At 46.9% G+C, this 19,880-nt stretch overlaps 1 protein-coding gene across 1 annotated transcript in view; it reads left to right on the forward strand.

Annotated features, from left to right (window-relative positions):
- The window catches only part of LOC135821643 (uncharacterized), a 70,833-nt gene that overhangs the window by 25,933 nt on the left and 25,020 nt on the right, over nucleotides 1–19,880 (forward strand). The window contains exons 11-20 of the mRNA XM_065334641.1: nucleotides 386–541; nucleotides 1,666–1,872; nucleotides 2,144–2,290; nucleotides 2,793–2,873; nucleotides 3,593–3,679; nucleotides 4,745–5,071; nucleotides 5,426–5,509; nucleotides 10,616–10,702; nucleotides 11,349–11,429; nucleotides 13,287–13,373. Coding sequence (XP_065190713.1) covers nucleotides 386–541; nucleotides 1,666–1,872; nucleotides 2,144–2,290; nucleotides 2,793–2,873; nucleotides 3,593–3,679; nucleotides 4,745–5,071; nucleotides 5,426–5,509; nucleotides 10,616–10,702; nucleotides 11,349–11,429; nucleotides 13,287–13,373 — 1,344 coding nt within the window. The remainder of the gene's footprint in view (nucleotides 1–385; nucleotides 542–1,665; nucleotides 1,873–2,143; nucleotides 2,291–2,792; nucleotides 2,874–3,592; nucleotides 3,680–4,744; nucleotides 5,072–5,425; nucleotides 5,510–10,615; nucleotides 10,703–11,348; nucleotides 11,430–13,286; nucleotides 13,374–19,880) is intronic.

The raw sequence follows: 19,880 nt of genomic DNA on the forward strand, positions 1-19,880 counted from the left end.
CTCAGGATTCGCCCAATCGATCATGCCCTAAGCGTCTAAATCCTTTTGTTATTTTGATACTATCTTCAGTCACGAGTTTCCATTGATAATAATATTTTGATGAGAAAATGTTCTTTATAGAAAATAAAAAGGACCAGGGAACCTCAAGTTACGCTATGATGTCCACTATCACCGCCGGGTACTAAACAATCAGCTCATGCGATAACATTGCACGACACTGACCGACAGTACTGACGTTCTACGACTAACTGGTTCTGGAACAATTTATTCATTGCCATGATTGTGATTTATTATGAGTGCGCCTGTAGTTTTATTCATTGCACTATTGAGATTATTGGCTCCACGTTGCCTTACTGGTATTTGTTTTGCGTTTTTTTCTCTTCAGGTTGTAACTTCCATGAATTGAACATCGCCAGTGTTAACAGAACTACTGGCCAAGTAACCTGTGCAACTGGCTATACACGTGTTGAAGGCAACTCAGTTGCTACATGCCCCAAGAACTCAGCAACTGGCAATTGGGAAGGAGTTGGAAACTGCAGAGGTATATTTTATATACGTCCTTCTCTTCCTTGTTACATAAGAGGGCAGCACACCTGTGGTGGCTTGCCGATAACGTATTTTTTGTTTCTCTTCTTTCGATAGGTGTTAATCATCAGGTATGACTCCGTACCATGAGTTCACTGCAGTTTTTGCCTCCATCAGTTTTAGACACTCTTAATTGCAAGGCTGTTTTCACTTTGAGACTCTTGTGAAGCGAAATGCGAGGTTCCTGCAACGTCCAGCTCCTGTTTCCAGGGGTTTCTGTAACATCCAACCATCGTTTTGATTAAATAATTGCATAATATTATGATCACTCCATTATTTACCTGTGACACTTCTGAGTAGTAGCCATTAGAACATCGAGGTGTATACTACAGTCACGGCTGTCGTTGTAACATTACCAATGGCTCCTTCAACAGTCCATTCATTGGGAACTGGCCCGCTGGCTTTTGAAAGTCGGATTTGGGCCGAATTGAGGATCAAAAATCTCAAAAATCTGGGTTTTGGATCTGCTTCTCCATACATTTTGCCATGGCATACCTGTCCTAATTTTGTAAAACCTGGCTGAATTTCTATTTCCCTGTTCTTGGACTTTTCTGGCCTCAAAATGTGGCAAGGAGTAATTGCACGGGTCACACAACGCAGGATGTACTGTTGTTTTCACGATATCTACAACTATGTGAGAGAGACACCAGAAAGTTGGGGTGCCAGTTTCCAATGAATAGACTGTAGTCCATTTTTATGCTGTCTCTCTCCGAGTCTCGTAGAAAGTTTGTTGATTTACAGTACTAATAATTCAAATTATGGTTTTGAAGGTTCAAAGGATCAGTCGGGGAAGTGAACTGTCTGGAAAGAGAAAGAAATGCCAACCTCACCAGGACTCAAACCTTTCAGGCAGTTCACTTCCCTGATTTATCCTTTGAATTTAAAGGTGTCCCAATTCTTTCAAATTTAATTTGAAGGTCTTGCTTATTTCAATCTGACATACATGATATTGGGTTTAATTAACATACAGTTTTGGATAGTTAGAAGTTACTTGCCGGAATATTGAGGTTCAAATCAGCACCATTGTACTGCAATATAATAATTAATGGCATGTATTCGGGCAATCTTTGTACTTTGCAGCTTTGTGCAGCGAGCCAGCAGCAATCACCAATGGTGTTGTGAATCCGGGAATTCAAGTTGCTGTTTCTGACTCTTCAGAAAAGTTTTACTCTTCAGCTGTGTATAAGTGCAATCAGGGATATCGGCTTTCAACAGGCACGAGCAACGTGCTAAGTTGTTCCGTCTCGGGTGATGTCGCTGATTTTGGATCAATACCAGCTTGTCAAGGTATGACTCCTGCTGCACACTGCATGCTGGCCTACTTGTTTGCTGTTACATATGCACACGTGAGAATGTGTACCTCAGAGATGTACATTTGAAGTGCGCTAACAAGAGGTGATTTTTGGAGACTTGTTGAAATGGTGATAAATAGCACTGAGGTACGCTGACTTGCACCTGGAATGGTTGTGTATTTTGATAATTGTCCTGTGCTGGTTGTGTTTTGCTAGCTTTTCTCATGTGTGTATACACCTTCTTTGTGATTTCTGTTTATGATTAGCCTGTACGGTTGATGGTAGTGGTCACAACATTGCCTCGGTGTCGGCTAGTGGCACAGTAACATGCAACGATGGACACTATCACAATGGGTCGCTGCCTGTTTGCCAAGATGCATTTGTATCCTGGCAGAACATTGGCAGTTGTCAAGGTATTTTTTTTGCCCATTTGGCCATACAATTTTTTCAATGCTTGTCAGTAATGTTTGTTTGTGCTGTTTTCTGCTGGATAACACCCTAAGGGCCCTACTGGTATCGTTGTGGTAGTCCCACTGAACTGTATCTAATAATGTGTATGATTCATGATGTAATGTATGTTTGGTCTCAGTCATTGATAAGCATTCAGTAAACTAGAAGCATAGGACATGTACTCTGTTCTTGCTGTACGCATTCTCCCCTTACTCGGCATGCCCGGAGTAGTGCCATGTGTTGGACCAGTGACGTTACGTAGGTCTCATGTGATACTTGTCTTAGCTACAGTGTCGAGGAGATCAAGAGCTGTTGGTGCATGTGTATGTGTGTGTGTGTGTGGGGGGGGGGGGGGTTAGGTCCTCATAGTATTTATCTCTCTCTGTCCGTCATTTTTTCTGTACATTTTTGTGTAAGGCTGATCCGCTCCTTGTGTTTCTATTCTGTGTGTGGTATGTATTGCAGCTGTGTGTACACATCCCTGGGTGAAAAAGAACAAAGAATGTGAATGTAAACCCAAACTAGATGGACCCACCTGCATAGAAGGTAAGGGCTAAAGAAAGCTGCTGTCATTTTAACCAGCGTGTCAAAGAATATAATGTACCCGCCTGCTGAAAAGGAATAAAAGAATAAGAAAAAAGGTACTTGCCAGCATTTATGCCTGGTTCTGCAGCTTATCAACTACTGTCAGGTGAACAATTGTTCTACCAAAGTGCAAGAATTGATTACAAGTTGGATATACCTGGGATTGGTGAATGAGTGTTAGTGTGCGTTCTTATATTCTCTAGCTTCTAGGAGTAGAAGAAAAGAGAAGTCGAAGAAACTGGGATACTTCAAGAACGGGTCTCGAAGAATTCGGAGATATTTTGCACGTGTCGAGCAAAACGAAGCGCCAAACGGGCCGCGATCTTGAGTGCCACGAATATAATATGCGCTGTGCGTATGTGAACAGGGAAATGCGTACACTCATGATCAACACGCCTAGTTCGCATGCGCTGATCCCAAACCACCTCTGAAGCTTGGAGAGCTTTGGAGAGCCTCCTAAATTCGGACAGGATATAAGAACAGCTCTCAACATTTCGGAGAGTCTCCAACTTTTCCGAATGCACCCTTAGTGGTCGTGGTAGTAGCGATGTTGAGGTTTATACAATGTCATGATGATCAAGATACAGGCAACAACGACTTGAGAATCCAATGTGCTATGATGTTCTGTTCCTATTCGTATGTTTTGGGAAATATGTGAACATTCCCAATCACTGCTGCAGTGTGCAATTGCTTGAATCACGGTCAGTGTACTGAAGATGGCACCTGCATCTGCCGGAAAGGTTTCCATGGAGACCAGTGTCAGCATAGTAAGTGAATACGTGTGTTTCTTTGATATGCATGCTCAACATCTACTTTTATGGTTCCGAACCGATTCATACCTGTGTTTTAGCACCCACCTCCCCCTTTGGGACACCGAAAGCTGGTGCTTGGAGAGAGCATGCTTTTCTGGAGACCATGCCTTCGTAAATCACTTGTTTGGTACAGCAATTCGAATATTCGTTCGTTAGGCCACAGCGAACGAACATTCGTAGTTCTCACGAACATTCGAACTTTGAGAATGTGCGTACGGTACGATAAACCCCTAAAAACATGTTGTTTGGGATCAGTTTACCAAATCCTAGGATGAGAAGTCAGCTACCTGCAGGATTTCCCGCAGCGTGTGTTTAGTATGGCAAAACGGCGAGCAACCTCTATGCTCACCTGAGAACACAACTACGGTAACTTTCAGCATTCTTCTGTCGTCTCTGGGAGTGCAGTTATTTCCACGGCATCAACACTGAACATGAAGCAAGTAGTTGATGACAAACGTTGCTGTGACGCAACGTTCTGGTCCTCAGTATGGCGTTGCTGAGTTGGAGGCTATTGTGCCTCAACTTTTGAAAGACGTACTGTAAAGTTAGAAACTTTCGCAAGTGATTAAATTTTGCTACTTTTGCGGCCATTGCGCAATCTGGAGAAGAAAAATCGCCACAAACTGCTCAGCACGTACGTGCATTGTAGACAGCACAACTACATGATTAAAAAAGAGGTAAAAATCGCAAAATATTCTCATCACAAACCAGCCGCATTCATGAAAACGCAAAATTTGTGTGCCACAAAAGTTTATTGCTATACTGTATTCAAAAATTCCACTATTTTCTTGCCTATGCCGGTTCGTGCGCGAGTACGCACGTGCGACGAGAATGTTAGAGAATGTTCGTTCGTTCGTTCGTTAACATCAAGAACGTTCGAATACTCAAATTTTATGTTCGTTTCAGCCCTAGTGTCATGGAGCGGGGCGTTTGATTTCAATCCCCCCTTATTCATAGATTTGTTTCATGATTTGTTTCATGATGTTTCTACCCGCAACTGTATATGCCCTTGTTTTGCAGCCAAATGGCTCCATGCCAACGATTCTGTATACGCCGCAGCAACTCCAGCACTCAGACCCAGGGTGACTGAGCGGTTTGCAGAGGACGCATGTCAGGAGCACGGATTTCATCTCATTACCAAGGATTGGCTACAAGAACATGGCCATGTGTTAACAGAGCGCTGGCTAGGGACATTGGCCTTACTGCATAAGCACAAGCAAGCACCTTACCACGTCGCGTCAATCCAAGCCAATGGAAGTTCCCTTCACAGAACCGTAACGTTTAGCGCGCAAAAGCAGACATTTCAGAATGCCACAAAAAAAACTCAAGCCCAGATTCTCTGTGTCAGTAAGTGAGACAAGGCTTCTTAAATGGCTGACCATGCGCAAGTAGTGCTCTGCCCTTGTGTGTGACATCAGCACGATGAAGACTGTTGTGCATTTGTGTAACATGTGTCCTGTGCCAGCGTGAACTGTGCGAACAGGGTTTGTGCTAATAATGTGCCACCATGTACGATGTGACCTTGCTATGTGCAAACATCGTATTCAAGCATTTCTTGTACGCACAATGGACAGCTTGCGACAGCCCACGACAGGCAGATTCTTGTCGCAACTGTCGCAAATCGCGTGTTGCGTCGCAGAAAGTTGTATTCGGCCTTTAGAGAGTAATGCAATTGACTTTTTGTTGTCCTGTTCTGCACAGAGACCTGTGAAACCGGTTTTCTTGGACCAAACCTGAGTTGTGTGTGCAACCGCACCTCAACCTATGGTCAATATTGTGAAAAGGGTAAGACACCGAGCCATTCGGGTTTTTTTTTTGTTTTTATCTGAGAATGCGCATTTTTTTTTTTTTTTTTTTTTTTTTTTTTTTTTATTGGGAACACAGCCCTACAAAGAGACATGTGGAGACAAACACAAGACAAGACACAGGGGATGTAGGGACGACGTGCCGATGTACAGGGAGCAACTCGACCGACCAGGGGTCTCGGCGTTAGCGTTGCAACCTGGCATCGAAAAAAAGGGGGGGGGGGGTGCATGGTCAGGTAGCAAAAATAATAATTTGGTGCGAGAAAGGGGCGCTAGTATTGCACCAAATAATATAAATTAATACGTGTAATGACTAAACCAGAAGGGAAAATGAAGAAAGAGGACAGTAATCATAACAAGCAAGTAGTAGTAGAGAGGTAAATACTAAATGGGTCTCAAATCTCAATATCATCGTCACAGGTACTGTGTGGACCACAGCCATCTCTTTCGGATTAGATCCTTACATACGTTGACCTTGAAGGTTTGGAGGCGTCTTGAATGAGGCTCGTGAAGCAGGAGGTCCGCAGGCAGGTTGTTCCAGGGTGTGATGGCGAAGAAGGGGAAGGATCGCAGGAGGTAGTCAGGGGCTGTGCGAGGGGGTGTCCACTTCAGCTGAAAGGCATGGTGCGTCTGACGTGTTTGCCGTGTGCACATGCTAGCTACGGCAGGGGGCTTGGTTGGTGGCAGCATGGCCTTTACCTGGGGAGGCCCTGGAATGTAGTGCAGCTTGAACAAGTATGACAGGGCTGCCACCATCCGACGAAGCTGAAGACTTTGGAGGATGGTTCCAGGTCCCAGGAAATGCAGGGCACGTTGCTGAACCTTGTCCAGCTGGGCCATGTTAGTTGCGGCTGCGCTCGACCAGGCCAGTGGGGCATATTCAAGTAGGGGTCGCACGAATCCCTTGTAGACCGTCACTCGACCATGGTCGTCCAGGATGGGTGCTGCCTTTCGTAGGAAACCCAGCCTTTGGGAGGCGCGCAGTGCAACACTGCGAGTGTGCGCTCTGTAGGAGAGAGTGGGGTCGAGCATGACTCCCAGCAGCTTCAGGGTATCTGTCTCCTGGAGTGCTTCACCTCCAAAGGTGATTGGTGGAGTGCAGGGGGGAACGTGCTTGCGATGTAGAGTCATGCGCTGTGTCTTGGCTGGCTCAAAACAGATACGCCACTTGCGGCCCCACTCCTCAAGACTGTTGAGGGACCCTTGGAGGGAGGCGGTGGACTGTTGGAGATCGTCAGTTGGCTGTACTAAGCTGTAGAGTGTGGTGTCGTCTGCAAAGCTGCTCAGCTGCGTTCCTGGGGTTAAACATTGTTCAATGTCACAGGTGTATAGAAGGAAGAGGCTGGGTCCTAGGATGCTGCCTTGGGGGACACCAGCCTGGATGGGTTGAGCATCTGACGTCTGGCCTCCAACCACAACGCGGATGTTTCGGTTGGTGAGGTAGTCCTGTAGCCATACAAGCAGGCGTCCGTCGACGCCGGCCTGCTTTGCTTTGTACAGCACTCCTGTGTGCGATACCCGGTCAAACGCACCGGCAATATCCACGGCGAGGACCTGGACACAACCGCCAGTACTTATGGTGTGGACCCATTCATGTTGGAGAGCCGATAAGATATCTGCGGTTCCTCTACCACGTCGGAATCCAAACTGGCTGTTTGGCAACACCTCATGCTTCTCTAGGTAGTTAACCAGTTGCGTGTTTACAATGCCCTCCATGACTTTCGACATGATCGTTAGCAGTGATATTGGTCGGTAGTTAGATGCCAAAGATCTGGAGGACCGTTTGTGAACTGGGACTACATGGGCAAGTTTCCATGCCCCGGGTTGCACACCGGCTAAGAAGCAGAGGGTGAAGAGCTTTGCCAGTGGGTCTGCAAGTTCAGATGAGCACATCTTGAGCACACGAGCAGAGATGCCATCCGGTCCAGTTGCTTTTGATACAGCCAAGTTCGCCAAGTGCCGTTTGACCGTTGCTGCGCGGAAGTGAATGTGCTTTAGCGTGGCATAGGCAGGTCGTTGCAGGTCAGGCAGGTCAGCAGCACAGAGGTCGTTATTGCCAAGGCTACACTTGTTCGCAAAATGCGCTGCAAAGCACTCGGCTTTCTCACGAGAAGAGTGGAACTCTTGTCCTGCAGGGTTGGTCAGCAGGGGGATGTCAGAGCAACGTCCCTTGCCTGCTGCGCTCTTGATGGTTGACCACCACTCTTTGTCCCGGAGGGAACCTGCAGTAAGCTTGTTGCGAATTCTACGTTGATGTGCTAATCGCGCTGCATGACACGCTTCCACTTCGTGGTTAACAGTTGTGATGTACTGGACCTTGTGGTTATCGTTGCGGGGATTGCGTCGCCACAGCGTCCATGCCCGCTCCTTGGCATGATTGGCATTAGAGCAGTCCGGTGTCCACCATACAGGGTTGGATTGGTGCACCACAAGCTCTTTGGATGGTATGAACTGTTTCATTCCATGCATGATGACATCAGTTACGCGCTGACAGGACTGCTCCGCACAACCATGGATCTTGGCGGGCCAGTCTATGTTGCGGAGGTAGGCTCTCAGGCGGTGCCAGTCAGCAAGGGCGTATTTCCAAACCTGTCGAACAGCAGGATCTTCGCGTCGTGGATGCTGTTGGAGAAACTCGGCAATGATAACGGCATGATCAGATCGTCCAAGTGGTGCATAGGCTGTGGTGCATACGGGGTGTGAGAAATCGGAGATGATAAGATCGAGAGTATTGTTGCCGCGGGTTGGCTGGGTGACATGCTGGACAAGATGATGTGCTGCGCAGACTTCCTCCAGGCATTCACCGGCTCGGGTAGTCTTGCTACTCTGTAGCCAGGCTGAATTATGCACGTTGAAGTCCCCTGCAATTATCACATTGCTGCCAAGACGGCGGACATCATCCAAAGTGTTGTCTAGGTAGTCCATCAGGCTGGTGTCTGTCTCTGCACAAGAGCCAGGCCGGTAGAGCGCACCCAGAACAATCTTTGTTCCGGAGTGCATTGCCAGGGAAATCCATAAGAGCTCGTGATCACGGCAATCTATATCGTCGTGGTGGGTAATGGATAGTTCACTCCTAGCCCACACTGCCACACCGCCACCATGGGCATCTCGATCCTTCCTTATAGGGGGTGAGTATCCTGGGATGGTCAACTCATGGGAGGAATTATCTGAGCAGAGCTTCGTTTCTGTTACTATTGCCACGTCTACATTATACTGCAGGATTGCATGCTGCAGGGCACCTATCTTGTTGCTCAGGCTGAATGCATTAGTCACTAGCAGTCGCAGAGGTCTGGAATCCATCATTGGGCATGGGAGGACTGGGCATCCTGCTGGGGTGGCTGCGCATCATGCTGGTCATGTTGTGGCGCAGATCCGTTTGATCTCTTCAGGTCTCCAGCCTCTGGTGGGGAAAGGTGGGAGTTTCTCCGTTTTTGGCCACTGTGTAGTGGAGTGGAGATGAAGTCTGCCGGTGGTGGTGGCGGCGGTGGTGGTGGCGGCGGGGAGGAGGAGGACGTTGAACCCGGCTGCTGTTGTTGCTGTTTAGTCAGAACACTGGCAGAGGTGCTGTTTCTGCTGCTGTGGCTGCGACTGCTGGTGCTGCCCTCAGAGCTGGTTTCTAAGAACCTCCATGGCCTGCAGTACACGGGCCTTGGCCAGAAGTTGGGCGCTGTCACTGTGGAGAGTGAAGTGGCATCGATGGTCACTCTTGCGGAAGCACGCCCACTTTCTGACAGCCATACACTGCAGGTGTGGACAGGAATGGAGGCGCCCAGAAACTCACTCCTGGTTTTGATAAATTGCCTGAAGTGGCTCTCAGTGCTATCTGTGGCGATATTGCCCACATACACCACAGCACGCTTGTTTTTGGGTCGTTCTGAGGAGACAAGCTTCCATGAGTCATCCTCAATAACATGGAAGATTGGCTTGGATTCTGTCACATCTGTCTGGGACTTGGTGGGGATGGCATCTTGGTCGCCATCCCCTGCACACTCGTCACTGCTACGGGAGATGTTGCAGGGGACGCTGCCATCCTCTTCACACTCGTCACCGCTACGGGAAATGTTGCTGGGGACGCTACGGGACATCGTGGTGTCATGCTTTCGAGTACCTGTACCCGCACTGCCTGCTTTGGTACGCCTACGCGAAGGTTGATCCGCACCCGTACCCTGCTGTGTTTGAACTGGCCTTGGGGTAGCTTTTCGCAAGGCAATGGCGGATTCTCGGAGAGACACTAACTCTTCATTCACATCTTTGAGCTGCCTTGACAGCTCGTCAACCCGTTTGTTGAGGCGCGTCTCCCGATCAGCCGATTCCGAGACAAATGCGGCCAATGTTTTCAGGATTTCTACTACAGATACCTCAATGCCCGGCAACGACGCCATCAGCCTCAGCTCTTCATCACTCAGGGCAGTCGCGCGAGTGTTTGTTCTCGTGGTGGCCCCAGGCATGGCGGAGGTCACCAATTTCTACGAGCACTACTAAAAAACCTTACTGCTACCCTACGGAAACTACCTCCAGTCCGGCCTGATGCCGGCTGGGCTCTACCAAAAAAGATTTACGGGAGCTTCAAAAAGTGCAACCTACTCCATGTGAACACAAAAGCCAAACTGCATTTGAAAGTCATGGAAAGCCTTGTACCTTGGATGAAGCATTTGCTGGAGATGGCTGACATTGCCTGCGGCTAATTGGTTCTTATAATGTGTTAACTCGTGCTCAAAGGTTTCATTGATTGAGTGCGAGCAGGCAGTACAGTCTGAGCAACACTGGCCCAATCGAACAAAGCAACGGTGTAGTACGCAAAATGCACGCATGTCGTACAAAAATTCTGTGAAGGCTGCCAAAAACGCCAACGTCCATTTCCACTCCAGCGACTCCCGGATACGGCCAGATCAGGCCAATTGATCACGCACTTGCTCGGAACGCACTTGCTCGGGATACGCCCTGTCGATCATGCCCACCTCAGTCAAATGTTTGAGACCTAGTTCTGACTAAATGATAAATGTCTCGATTTCCACTAAGCATAGAGTAACATCCCGTGCATTTATCTATGCCACTCCGTGCATGCGTTTATTGATGGGCGTTGCAGTATGCAAGTGCTTGAATCAGGGTCGGTGTGACAACAAAGGTGAATGCAGCTGCCCGAAAGGATTCACCGGAGACAAGTGCCAACTCGGTAAGTAGAAGAGATTTAAGTAGAAGAGATTTAAGTAGAAGAGATTTAGTTTTCTTCAAGTATTCTTTTTCAGTTCCCTTGGGATTTTCTAATCATGCACTGAGAAGTACTTTGACTCACTAATGAAGGAGTCCACGCATTTTGGACGTGATCGTACAAGGCATATAAGAAATTCTATGGCAACAGTCCATGGTAACCATGGAAACAGGGTGTGGAATTTTGCATTCCACTGCCACGGCAATCGATATGCCATGGTCGAAATTCACTTTGGACGGAGTTGCAAGCGCTCCGACAGGAACATGGGCGCCCATTTTGACAATTGATAAAATTGCACATATGCAATGCCCTGGATATAGTCTTGCATTTGCGCCATTACTTTGTCCTACAAGGACCTCATCTCAACAATTGTTTCAACAAGATTCTCAAGCAACAGCACTTTTGCAGCGCGATTTCTTGGGTTCTACCGGTAATACCCGTGGTCTTACCGGTAGGACGGCATGCAAGCTATCATTAACATTCCAGAATCATGGGTGGTCAATATCATTCTGGAATTGCCCAACCAAATGCAACCTTAGTCTGTCTGACTTCATGTCTGGCTGATTTACTCTCTTCCTCTTCTTCCCCTTCCTTGCGATGTGTGATGCAGTTGTGTGTACGCACCCGTGGGTGAAAAAGAACAAAGTATGCGAATGTACGGCCAGACTAGATGGACCTAAATGCACAGAAGGTAAGTGCTGAAGAAAGCTGCTGTAATGTATGTAGGCATTATTATTATCTTTATTCTCACGGTGGCCGTAGCCAATAAGAGAGAGACAGTACTATGTGTTATCAATCAGAGTGGGTGCAATAAACCGGGAGAAACAGTGGCTAGTGGCAGCCGTGGTTTGGGTGCTTCATAGTAAAGACGAGGAAGGAAGTATATCCATTGCGAGGGCAGGTAGGCGACAGACCTTGATTAAAATACTATACCTATGCTGGGCTACATAGGCATGTCAGAGAATGTATGACCTATGCTCTCACGTATGCTTGAATGTTGTATTTTGAAGAGAAGAAAACAACTCATGCGGGCTTCTCCGACCTATTCTGCAACATAATATTATGCTCAGTTTGTAGCCGGAATGTGATAATTTTAAACTGATTGGGAGAGCATATGGCGGCTACAAGAATTCTGGCTAATCTGAACACTGCAACTAGATTACACCAAAAGGGGCGAAGAAGCTACAATATTGTGTTGCATTGTAAATAAACTGATCCAAGCTACAAATTAATACATCTCTGCACTTGAAGTGTAAGGGGCCATCCGTAATTATCGATCTTTTTCACGAAACGAAAAAGTTTCGTTTATGGGTGGGTGGGTAGCGACCGGTTTCGTTTTGAAAAAACATCGAAAGCGGAAAAATCAACGCACACTGCATGCATTGATACATGCATACATTGTGTACATCGAAGTAGATCGACAGACCCAGTAGACTCTACGTCGCGCGGCCAAGCAAGTGCTGCATGGATGCACTGATAGTGATACCACTCTCAGACTCTGTACTCAGTGCATGCAGTGAGTTCCTTTCGTCCTCGGATGACTTCTCCGACGAGGACCTAGCAGTCATCATGGTCATTCACTCTGGGACCGACGACAGATAGATAAATACTTCGTTCCAGCCGCCGATGCAAGAGAATTTCAAATTACGGAGCGGGGCGCATGCCAAGTAAATTCTCACGCAAATATAGGGAGCGCCAGCCGCTGAAGCCGATGTCGTCGTAATGTACCTGGAAGAATCTGATCGTGCTTATGGTGGGGAAGCCATGGAGAGTGATCCCCGTGTCGACAGTCTTCCAGAGACGGAAAATTAGGCCATCGACTTTCTACGTACCTGATTGACGGCAGCGCAGCGCGGCGTGCGTGCGACCTTACGGAGCTTTCCGACAGCGATTCTAGGGCGATGCTGCTCTCATTTGCGAGCGAAGCACGACCACTGAAGTCTGTGATAGCTATGGCGTTTGTTTCCGCTCCGAAGTCGACTTGTTTTGGCAGTATCATGTCAATGTCGGAACTCTGACGATTTTCAAGTGTACAATTCCCGTGTTTAGACGTAGAGGTGCCAGCAGCGTATGTGTGTGGTCGGTGAACATAAATGTTTCCATGGTCAAGAAGTAGTACCAGATTTCCAAGAAAACATAACTAACGTTGTTACTTACTTGCACAATCACACAAAATGTGGCCTCGCTGTGTTGTAACAGCCAATCAAGATCATTTTCTGCACAAAGTCTCAAGTCAATTAATTTTTTCGTTTCAGGGGGGTGGGTGGGTGGGGGTGGGTCATAACTAAACTTTTTCGTTTCGTGAAAAAGATCGATAATTACGGATGGCCCCTAAAGCAGCGTACACGGAAGTCAATGCTGCGCCCCTACCCCTTCGGCAAAAATATTGATATGGGGAGTTGGACACCCTTGTGAGTGGTTAAAAGAGCTGGTTTGAGGCGTCCATGATGATGGGCAAGGGCATGTGAACAATTTCTCGACAGTCCGTTATTCTGTTTCTTTTCGTGTGCTTTGGAAAATGCGTGAATATTCCCAATCACTGCTGCAGCATGCAAATGCTTGAATGACGCCCAGTGCACTGAAAATGGCACCTGCATCTGCCGGAAAGGTTTCCATGGAGATCAGTGTCAGCACAGTAAGTATATGCCGTATGAACTATGAAGTAAATCCCTGTTTTGTTCATTTGTTCTGGAATATTGTAAAATGCCTAATGTTTGCGACGGATTAATGTTCGCTATTTTTGCGAGAAGAGCGTAATGCGAATATTAACCAGCGTGAAATCGAGCTTCAACAGTGGGTGTATGTAGGTGGCCCCTGTGCTTCGCGACCTTTTGCCATCGCAAATTTGTTGGTTCTAAGAAATCGCGAAAATTTAGTGACGCGAATATTGGGCGATTTGCAGTAGTTGAAAGCACGACTGCTGTTCATTATGATTATTTTGGCTGTGAGCTGCGCTTGGTGGGTCTCTACATTTGTGGCATTCTCCGTCCGCACGACGTACACGCCAGTGTCCGAGTTCACAAGGCCCACCGGCACTATACAACAGAACAACTAACTCCATGGACCTGCAAGCGGAAAAGTCTGCAGAAAAAAATTTGACTGCCATCACCAGAACTACAGTAAAACCTGGTTTAAACGACCACTCCACGGTGCAAGCAAAAGCGGTCATTAAAGCTAGGTGGTCTTTAGAACCAGGTCCCACAGTGTCTGTGTAGAACTGTCAGTGCATGGAAAAATGGTCCATGTTAAGAGCAGGTGGTCGCTAAACCCAGAGGTCGCTTACACCAGGTTTTACTGTATAGCTGTGATGGTCCGATGATATTTCTGATCATTGTAGTAAACAAATTCTGAAAAGGACTGCGGTATCCCTACTGAGCAAGTGCACGTCTTGTTAGGCTGCGGTCCAGTTGTGTGCTATTTCACCTGACCGTGTCTTGCATGTGTACTGTGTTATGTTCAGCTTTCAAGACAAAGTGCCTGGGTACAGATAAGGCAATGTACACCTGGATGGCTCTCGCCGGCTTGCCGTGTCATCCACACCTCGACGGTGACAGCTGCCAGAAGAAAACGAACTTGACGCGTGCCCGCCAGATGTGCAAGAGAAGAGGATACGACGTGGTAGACTATAATGCCTTCACCAGTCAGACGCTTGGCGTGCGAGACTGCATGGAAGAATTGCTCAACAAGATGATGGCAAGCAATTTCAACAGCCCTATCACAATATGGACATCTTTCTTGAGGGCTGGCAAGCATGTCATGTACAAGAAGGGCAAGAACAACTTAAGAGAAGAGTTACATGATAGTAGTGGATCAAGCGAGATGATGGCGAGCGGTCACAGCAACCCTATCTCCCTATCGTCAGGGCAAGAACTAGTTAAGAACAAGTTACATGATAGTAGTGGAGCAAGCCATCTTGATGGCGAGATGATGGCGAGCGGTGACAGCAACCCTATCTCCCTATCGTCAGGGCAAGAACTAGTTAAGAACAAGTTACATGATAGTAGTGGAGCAAGCCATCTTGATGGCGAGATGATGGCGAGCGGTGACAGCAACCCTCTCATCCTATCGTCAGGGCAAGAACTAGTTAAGAACAAGTTACATGATAGTAGTGGAGCAAGCCATCTTGATGGCGAGATGATGGCGAGCGGTGACAGCAACCCTATCTTCCTATCGTCAGGGCAAGAACTAGTTAAGAACAAGTTAAGAAAGGAGTTACATGATAGTAGTGGAGCAAGCCATCTCGAGATGATGGCGAGCGGTGACAGCAACCCTATCTCAATATCGGCATCGCTCGAGGAGGATGACCAAAATATCATATACCAGCAGGGCAAGAACGAGTTAAGAGAAGAGTTATATGATAGTAATGGAGCAAGCCATCATGATGTCATCTGCGAAGGTAGGCTTTTGCATTGTGATCATATGAACGAGTGAGAGAAATGTTGAGTAGCCAGGGACGAATGGATAGGGTAGGCACGGCAAGAGTTATTACAACCGAGGTTTCTGAGTTCAATTGGAAACTGATCGTTATAGCCAGGTTCAGACCCACACACACGGAACCAAGAGTACATAACCCCCCAGAGTGTGCAACGCCGATCCAGCTCTGCATCGGGTCTTGGTCGAGCGGAATCGGATCTTCTGATGTCATTCGTACACTCCACGCCAGCGCAAGGCCAGTCTCGAGGCAGGGCACCATTGTTTTTGATCCGAGAGTACCCGCGACTTCCCGGGTTCCCCTCAGATGTGTACGGTATTATGACGCAAAGATCCGATTCCGCTCGACCAAGACCCTATGCGCAGCTGGATCAGGTGTTGCACACTCTGGGGGGTTATGTACTCTTGACGGAACCAATCGAAACACTTCTGTCATATGCTTATGTAACCCGGCGTCATACTACTCCCTTCGTTTGACCACCGAGTAATCCGCAACTATGGCATGGTGCTGCTCAATGAAGTCTCCCCAGCCCCATAATTAATGACGTCAACTTGAAAGTCTGTCGGGAGAGCAGGGTATGTGGAAGTTGCACACTCTGGGGGGTTATGTACTCTTGGTATAACCACTGGGTGATTCCCAACTATGGCACGGTGCTGCTCAATGAAGTCCACCCAGCCCCATGCCTGCAAATATTGGCCGACACCTGAACCTGTCTCAGAATAGGGGTGAAATGGTAGCATTGACCTTTCCATTAGACCGGGTTTTATTGAGCATGACTAGATTGTGAGCACCTGTTATTTAGATTTATTTCATAACTTTTGTCAAAAAGGCAGAAGAGACCAGAGAGAATCGGTTAACTCATTGTTGTAATGCTTTGATTATTTCTGAAAAAACCGAGCGAGTACTCGAGTATTCGGTATAATTGTTTCACCCCTAGAAGAAAGGAATACTATTGTAATAGTACATAGTACACAACGGAACAACAAGGACAATCAAGGCTTGTTTGCTGCTACTTTAAGTTTCATGCTCACGCAATCATCAGGCACTATTGCCTGATGATTGCGTGAGCATGAAACTTAAAGTAGCAGCAAACCAGCCTTGATTGTCCTTGTTGTTCTGTTGTGTATTACGCTCTGCCTTTGTGGTGTTGAGCACTGTCAGCACTCTGGGTACGTCCTTCGGGTAATAGTACATAGAAGTTTTCAGTTGTCACTTGTAGTATGTTCCCCAAGTTCCTTGATTGAGAATCTGACAGTTTGGGTTAAAATCCCAACATTTGGCTTCAGATTTTTCTTCTTTCAGTTCAGATTTTTTTCCAAGTTGAGGAAAAAGTTCTAAGTCCTCGGGCTATTAAAGTGGTCAATAATAAGTGGTCAATAATAAGTGGTCAATAATAAGTGAATAATAAGTGGTCAATAATAAGTATTTAAACAATCGACGAGGAGACAATAGTCGTAAAATGGCAATAAATAAGATAAATTGTGCACTCATAACAACAGCAAAAATGAAGAAAGTCAAGTTCCATAACGTTTTCTTGTGACTGTCATCAGTGGAACGCCGTCACATAAAAATGTAATAACTAAAACACACACTTATATACATGTAGCTAATATGGTTTCAGGTAGAAATACAGCAGCTAACAAGTACAAAAAGCGAAGTTTGCACCTTTGCAATGTGTGAATATAGTGTATGTGAGAAAGGTAGTGGCAGATGAATGTGATACTGTGTGAATGAATGTAATGGTGCGTGTGTATTACTTGAAGAGTGTGAGTGATACAACGTTTTCTTTCTGTTTACATAGCACAGGGTCACGAGTACGAATATACACAGCTTCCAACACCTGCAATTGCTTGAAGAAACGTGCGCAACGGATAACACTAAACCAGGAATCGTCAAACACCTTACGACATTCTGGACTGGACACCAAATGCTTGTACACTGCAGACTTCCTCTTGTCAACATCAAACTCCTCCTCATCACTACTCTCATCCTCAACCTCCATTCCCATGCCGCCGTCCATCCCATCGCACTCGTATTCGTCGTCATCAGTCTCCATCTCCTCGCGACACCGCTTCCCTCTCCTTGATTCGTTCTGTGCCGTGCCTGTGCTTCCTCCTGCGTCTCCTTGCCTTGTGTTCTCCACTTGTCTCAGTCGTGCCTCTGCTAGTCTCTTGCTTCTCCTCGGTTCTGCTCTGTTTTCAAGTTGTTCCCCTTCCGCTCTTACCGTTGCAGCAACATGGTTTGTTGAGGAGCGACCGTCCGGCGGCCTCCCTTGCCGTGGTCCGGTTTCCGAGGGGGGAACCAGATTAGTCTGCTCGTTCTCCATGGAAGTAGTCGGTGTTTCTGTTTCCGAATTGTGAGCCGTGCTAGGTGTAGAAATAGGCAGCGGATGTTTTCGTGGTCTCCCACGCTTCGGCCTGCTTAACCTGGCAGCCTGGGACAACAATGATAATGGGACGTGCTGCTTGATGCGGTTGAGGATGCGGTTGAGGAGGTTGAGGATGAGAGTAGTGATGAGGAGGAGTTTGATGTTGACAAGAGGAAGTCTGCAGTGTACAAGCATTTGGTGTCCAGTCCAGAATGTCGTAAGGTGTTTGACGATTCCTGGTTTAGTGTTATCCGTTGCGCACGTTTCTTCAAGCAATTGCAGGTGTTGGAAGCTGTGTATATTCGTACTCGTGACCCTGTGCTATGTAAACAGAAAGAAAACGTTGTATCACTCACACTCTTCAAGTAATACACACGCACCATTACATTCATTCACACAGTATCACATTCATCTGCCACTACCTTTCTCACATACACTATATTCACACATTGCAAAGGTGCAAACTTCGCTTTTTGTACTTGTTAGCTGCTGTATTTCTACCTGAAACCATATTAGCTACATGTATATAAGTGTGTGTTTTAGTTATTATATTTTTATGTGACGGCGTTCCACTGATGACAGTCACAAGAAAACGTTATGGAACTTGACTTTCTTCATTTTTGCTGTTGTTATGAGTGCACAATTTATCTTATTTATTGCCATTCAATAATAAGTGGTCAGTATAAGCGGTCAATATATGCTGATATTTGACCGCTTAGAGATCACAAGTTTCTGTGGGGGTCAATAATAAGAGAGTGATAAATATATTTATCACATGTCACGTGAGTGTTTCCTTGGATCGGGCCAATCACTGGTCTGTATGAGCGGGCAATAAATCAGTCCAACGCCCGCGTCCAAAGCCCGTCGTCAGTGACAACCCTGACTGAGACTGTACGCGTGAAATCTACGGGATGTGAACATGGTGGGCATGGTGACTGTACGGCGCAGGGTGGCATGTGAAGGCGTGGTCGAAAGTGGCGATCTCAGCTTTCCTCGCGTGACTACGACGACTCTGTAGAATGTACGACTCTACGACGAGTCGCAGTGTAGCATTGAGACGAAGATGGAATTCTTTTTGGAGATGGACATCCCGGCAATGGACATGGCCTCGGACGTGTGCCGTGTGGTGCTTTCAGGGATCATTTGTTCAGTCATGTTGGCAGTCTGACCGTCGGTAAGCTTTTGGATAAGATTCAGTTCTGCTCGAAGTGGCACTGTGATCACAAACAATTATTTGAAATAACACAAATTCAACTCAGCGTCGTGCGTTTTCAGATCCTCGCAAAGTCACTGCCATGTCTATTGCTATGACGATGCGGTGCCGGCACTTTTTTCTGTCTCCGTCTTTCAGTACTGTATACTCTCTGATGGCCTGTAGCAGACTTTTTGTTAGGGTGTAGGAGAAATATCTTCATTGTTCCTGTTTTGATAATGATAGCACATCAATATACATTGTGGTCATAATATGTTGGCATTTGGGCCAATTTCAACAGCAGCCCAATGGTCTGCTCTGTGGGCCATGTGATAAATTCGTTATCGCATGGTTGCTGCGGGCCTTATGGCATATTATTGCCCCTCGAGGTTAGCCCTCGGGCCTACGGCCCTCGGGCTAACCTCTCGGGGCAATAATATGCCATAAGGCCCTTGCAACCATGCGATAACATATACATAGAGAGCTGAATGGGTTAAAGGCTGTGTCCAGTGATAGTAGTGGGACAGGAGGAATGAAACAGAGACGGCGGGAGTAGTGAATGCAACCGAGGTTTCCCTCTTCAAAGAGAAACCTACCGCTCTAGCCAGGGTCATATCCCCGCATGAGTAACCAATTAATTTCATCTGCAAAGAAACATTTCATGCGTATGCTTGTGTCGTAACCCGGTGTTATACTACTCCCTTGATAAAATCGCTGAGTGATTTGCAAATGTGACACGGTGCTACTCTATGAAGTATGCCAAGCCCCAGGCCTGTGAACATTGAACTACTCACTAGCTCTGGCCACTTACGTATCCATGAGATTGGGTGAGACGTATCCATGAGATCGGGTGTCATGGAGCGGGGCGTTTGATTTCAATCCCCCCTTATTCGTAGATTTGTTTCATGATTTGTTTCATGATGTTTCTACCCGCAACTGTATATGCCCTTGTTTTGCAGCCAAATGGCTCCATGCCAACGATTCTGTATACGCCGCAGCAACTCCAGCACTCAGACCCAGGGTGACTGAGCGGTTTGCAGAGGACGCATGTCAGGAGTACGGATTTCATCTCATTACCAAGGATTGGCTACAAGAACATGGCCATGTGTTAACAGAGCGCTGGCTAGGGACATTGGCCTTACTGCATAAG

The sequence above is a fragment of the Sycon ciliatum genome, chromosome 7 (assembly GCF_964019385.1).
Source record: "Sycon ciliatum chromosome 7, ocSycCili1.1, whole genome shotgun sequence".
Lineage (NCBI taxonomy): Eukaryota > Metazoa > Porifera > Calcarea > Leucosolenida > Sycettidae > Sycon > Sycon ciliatum.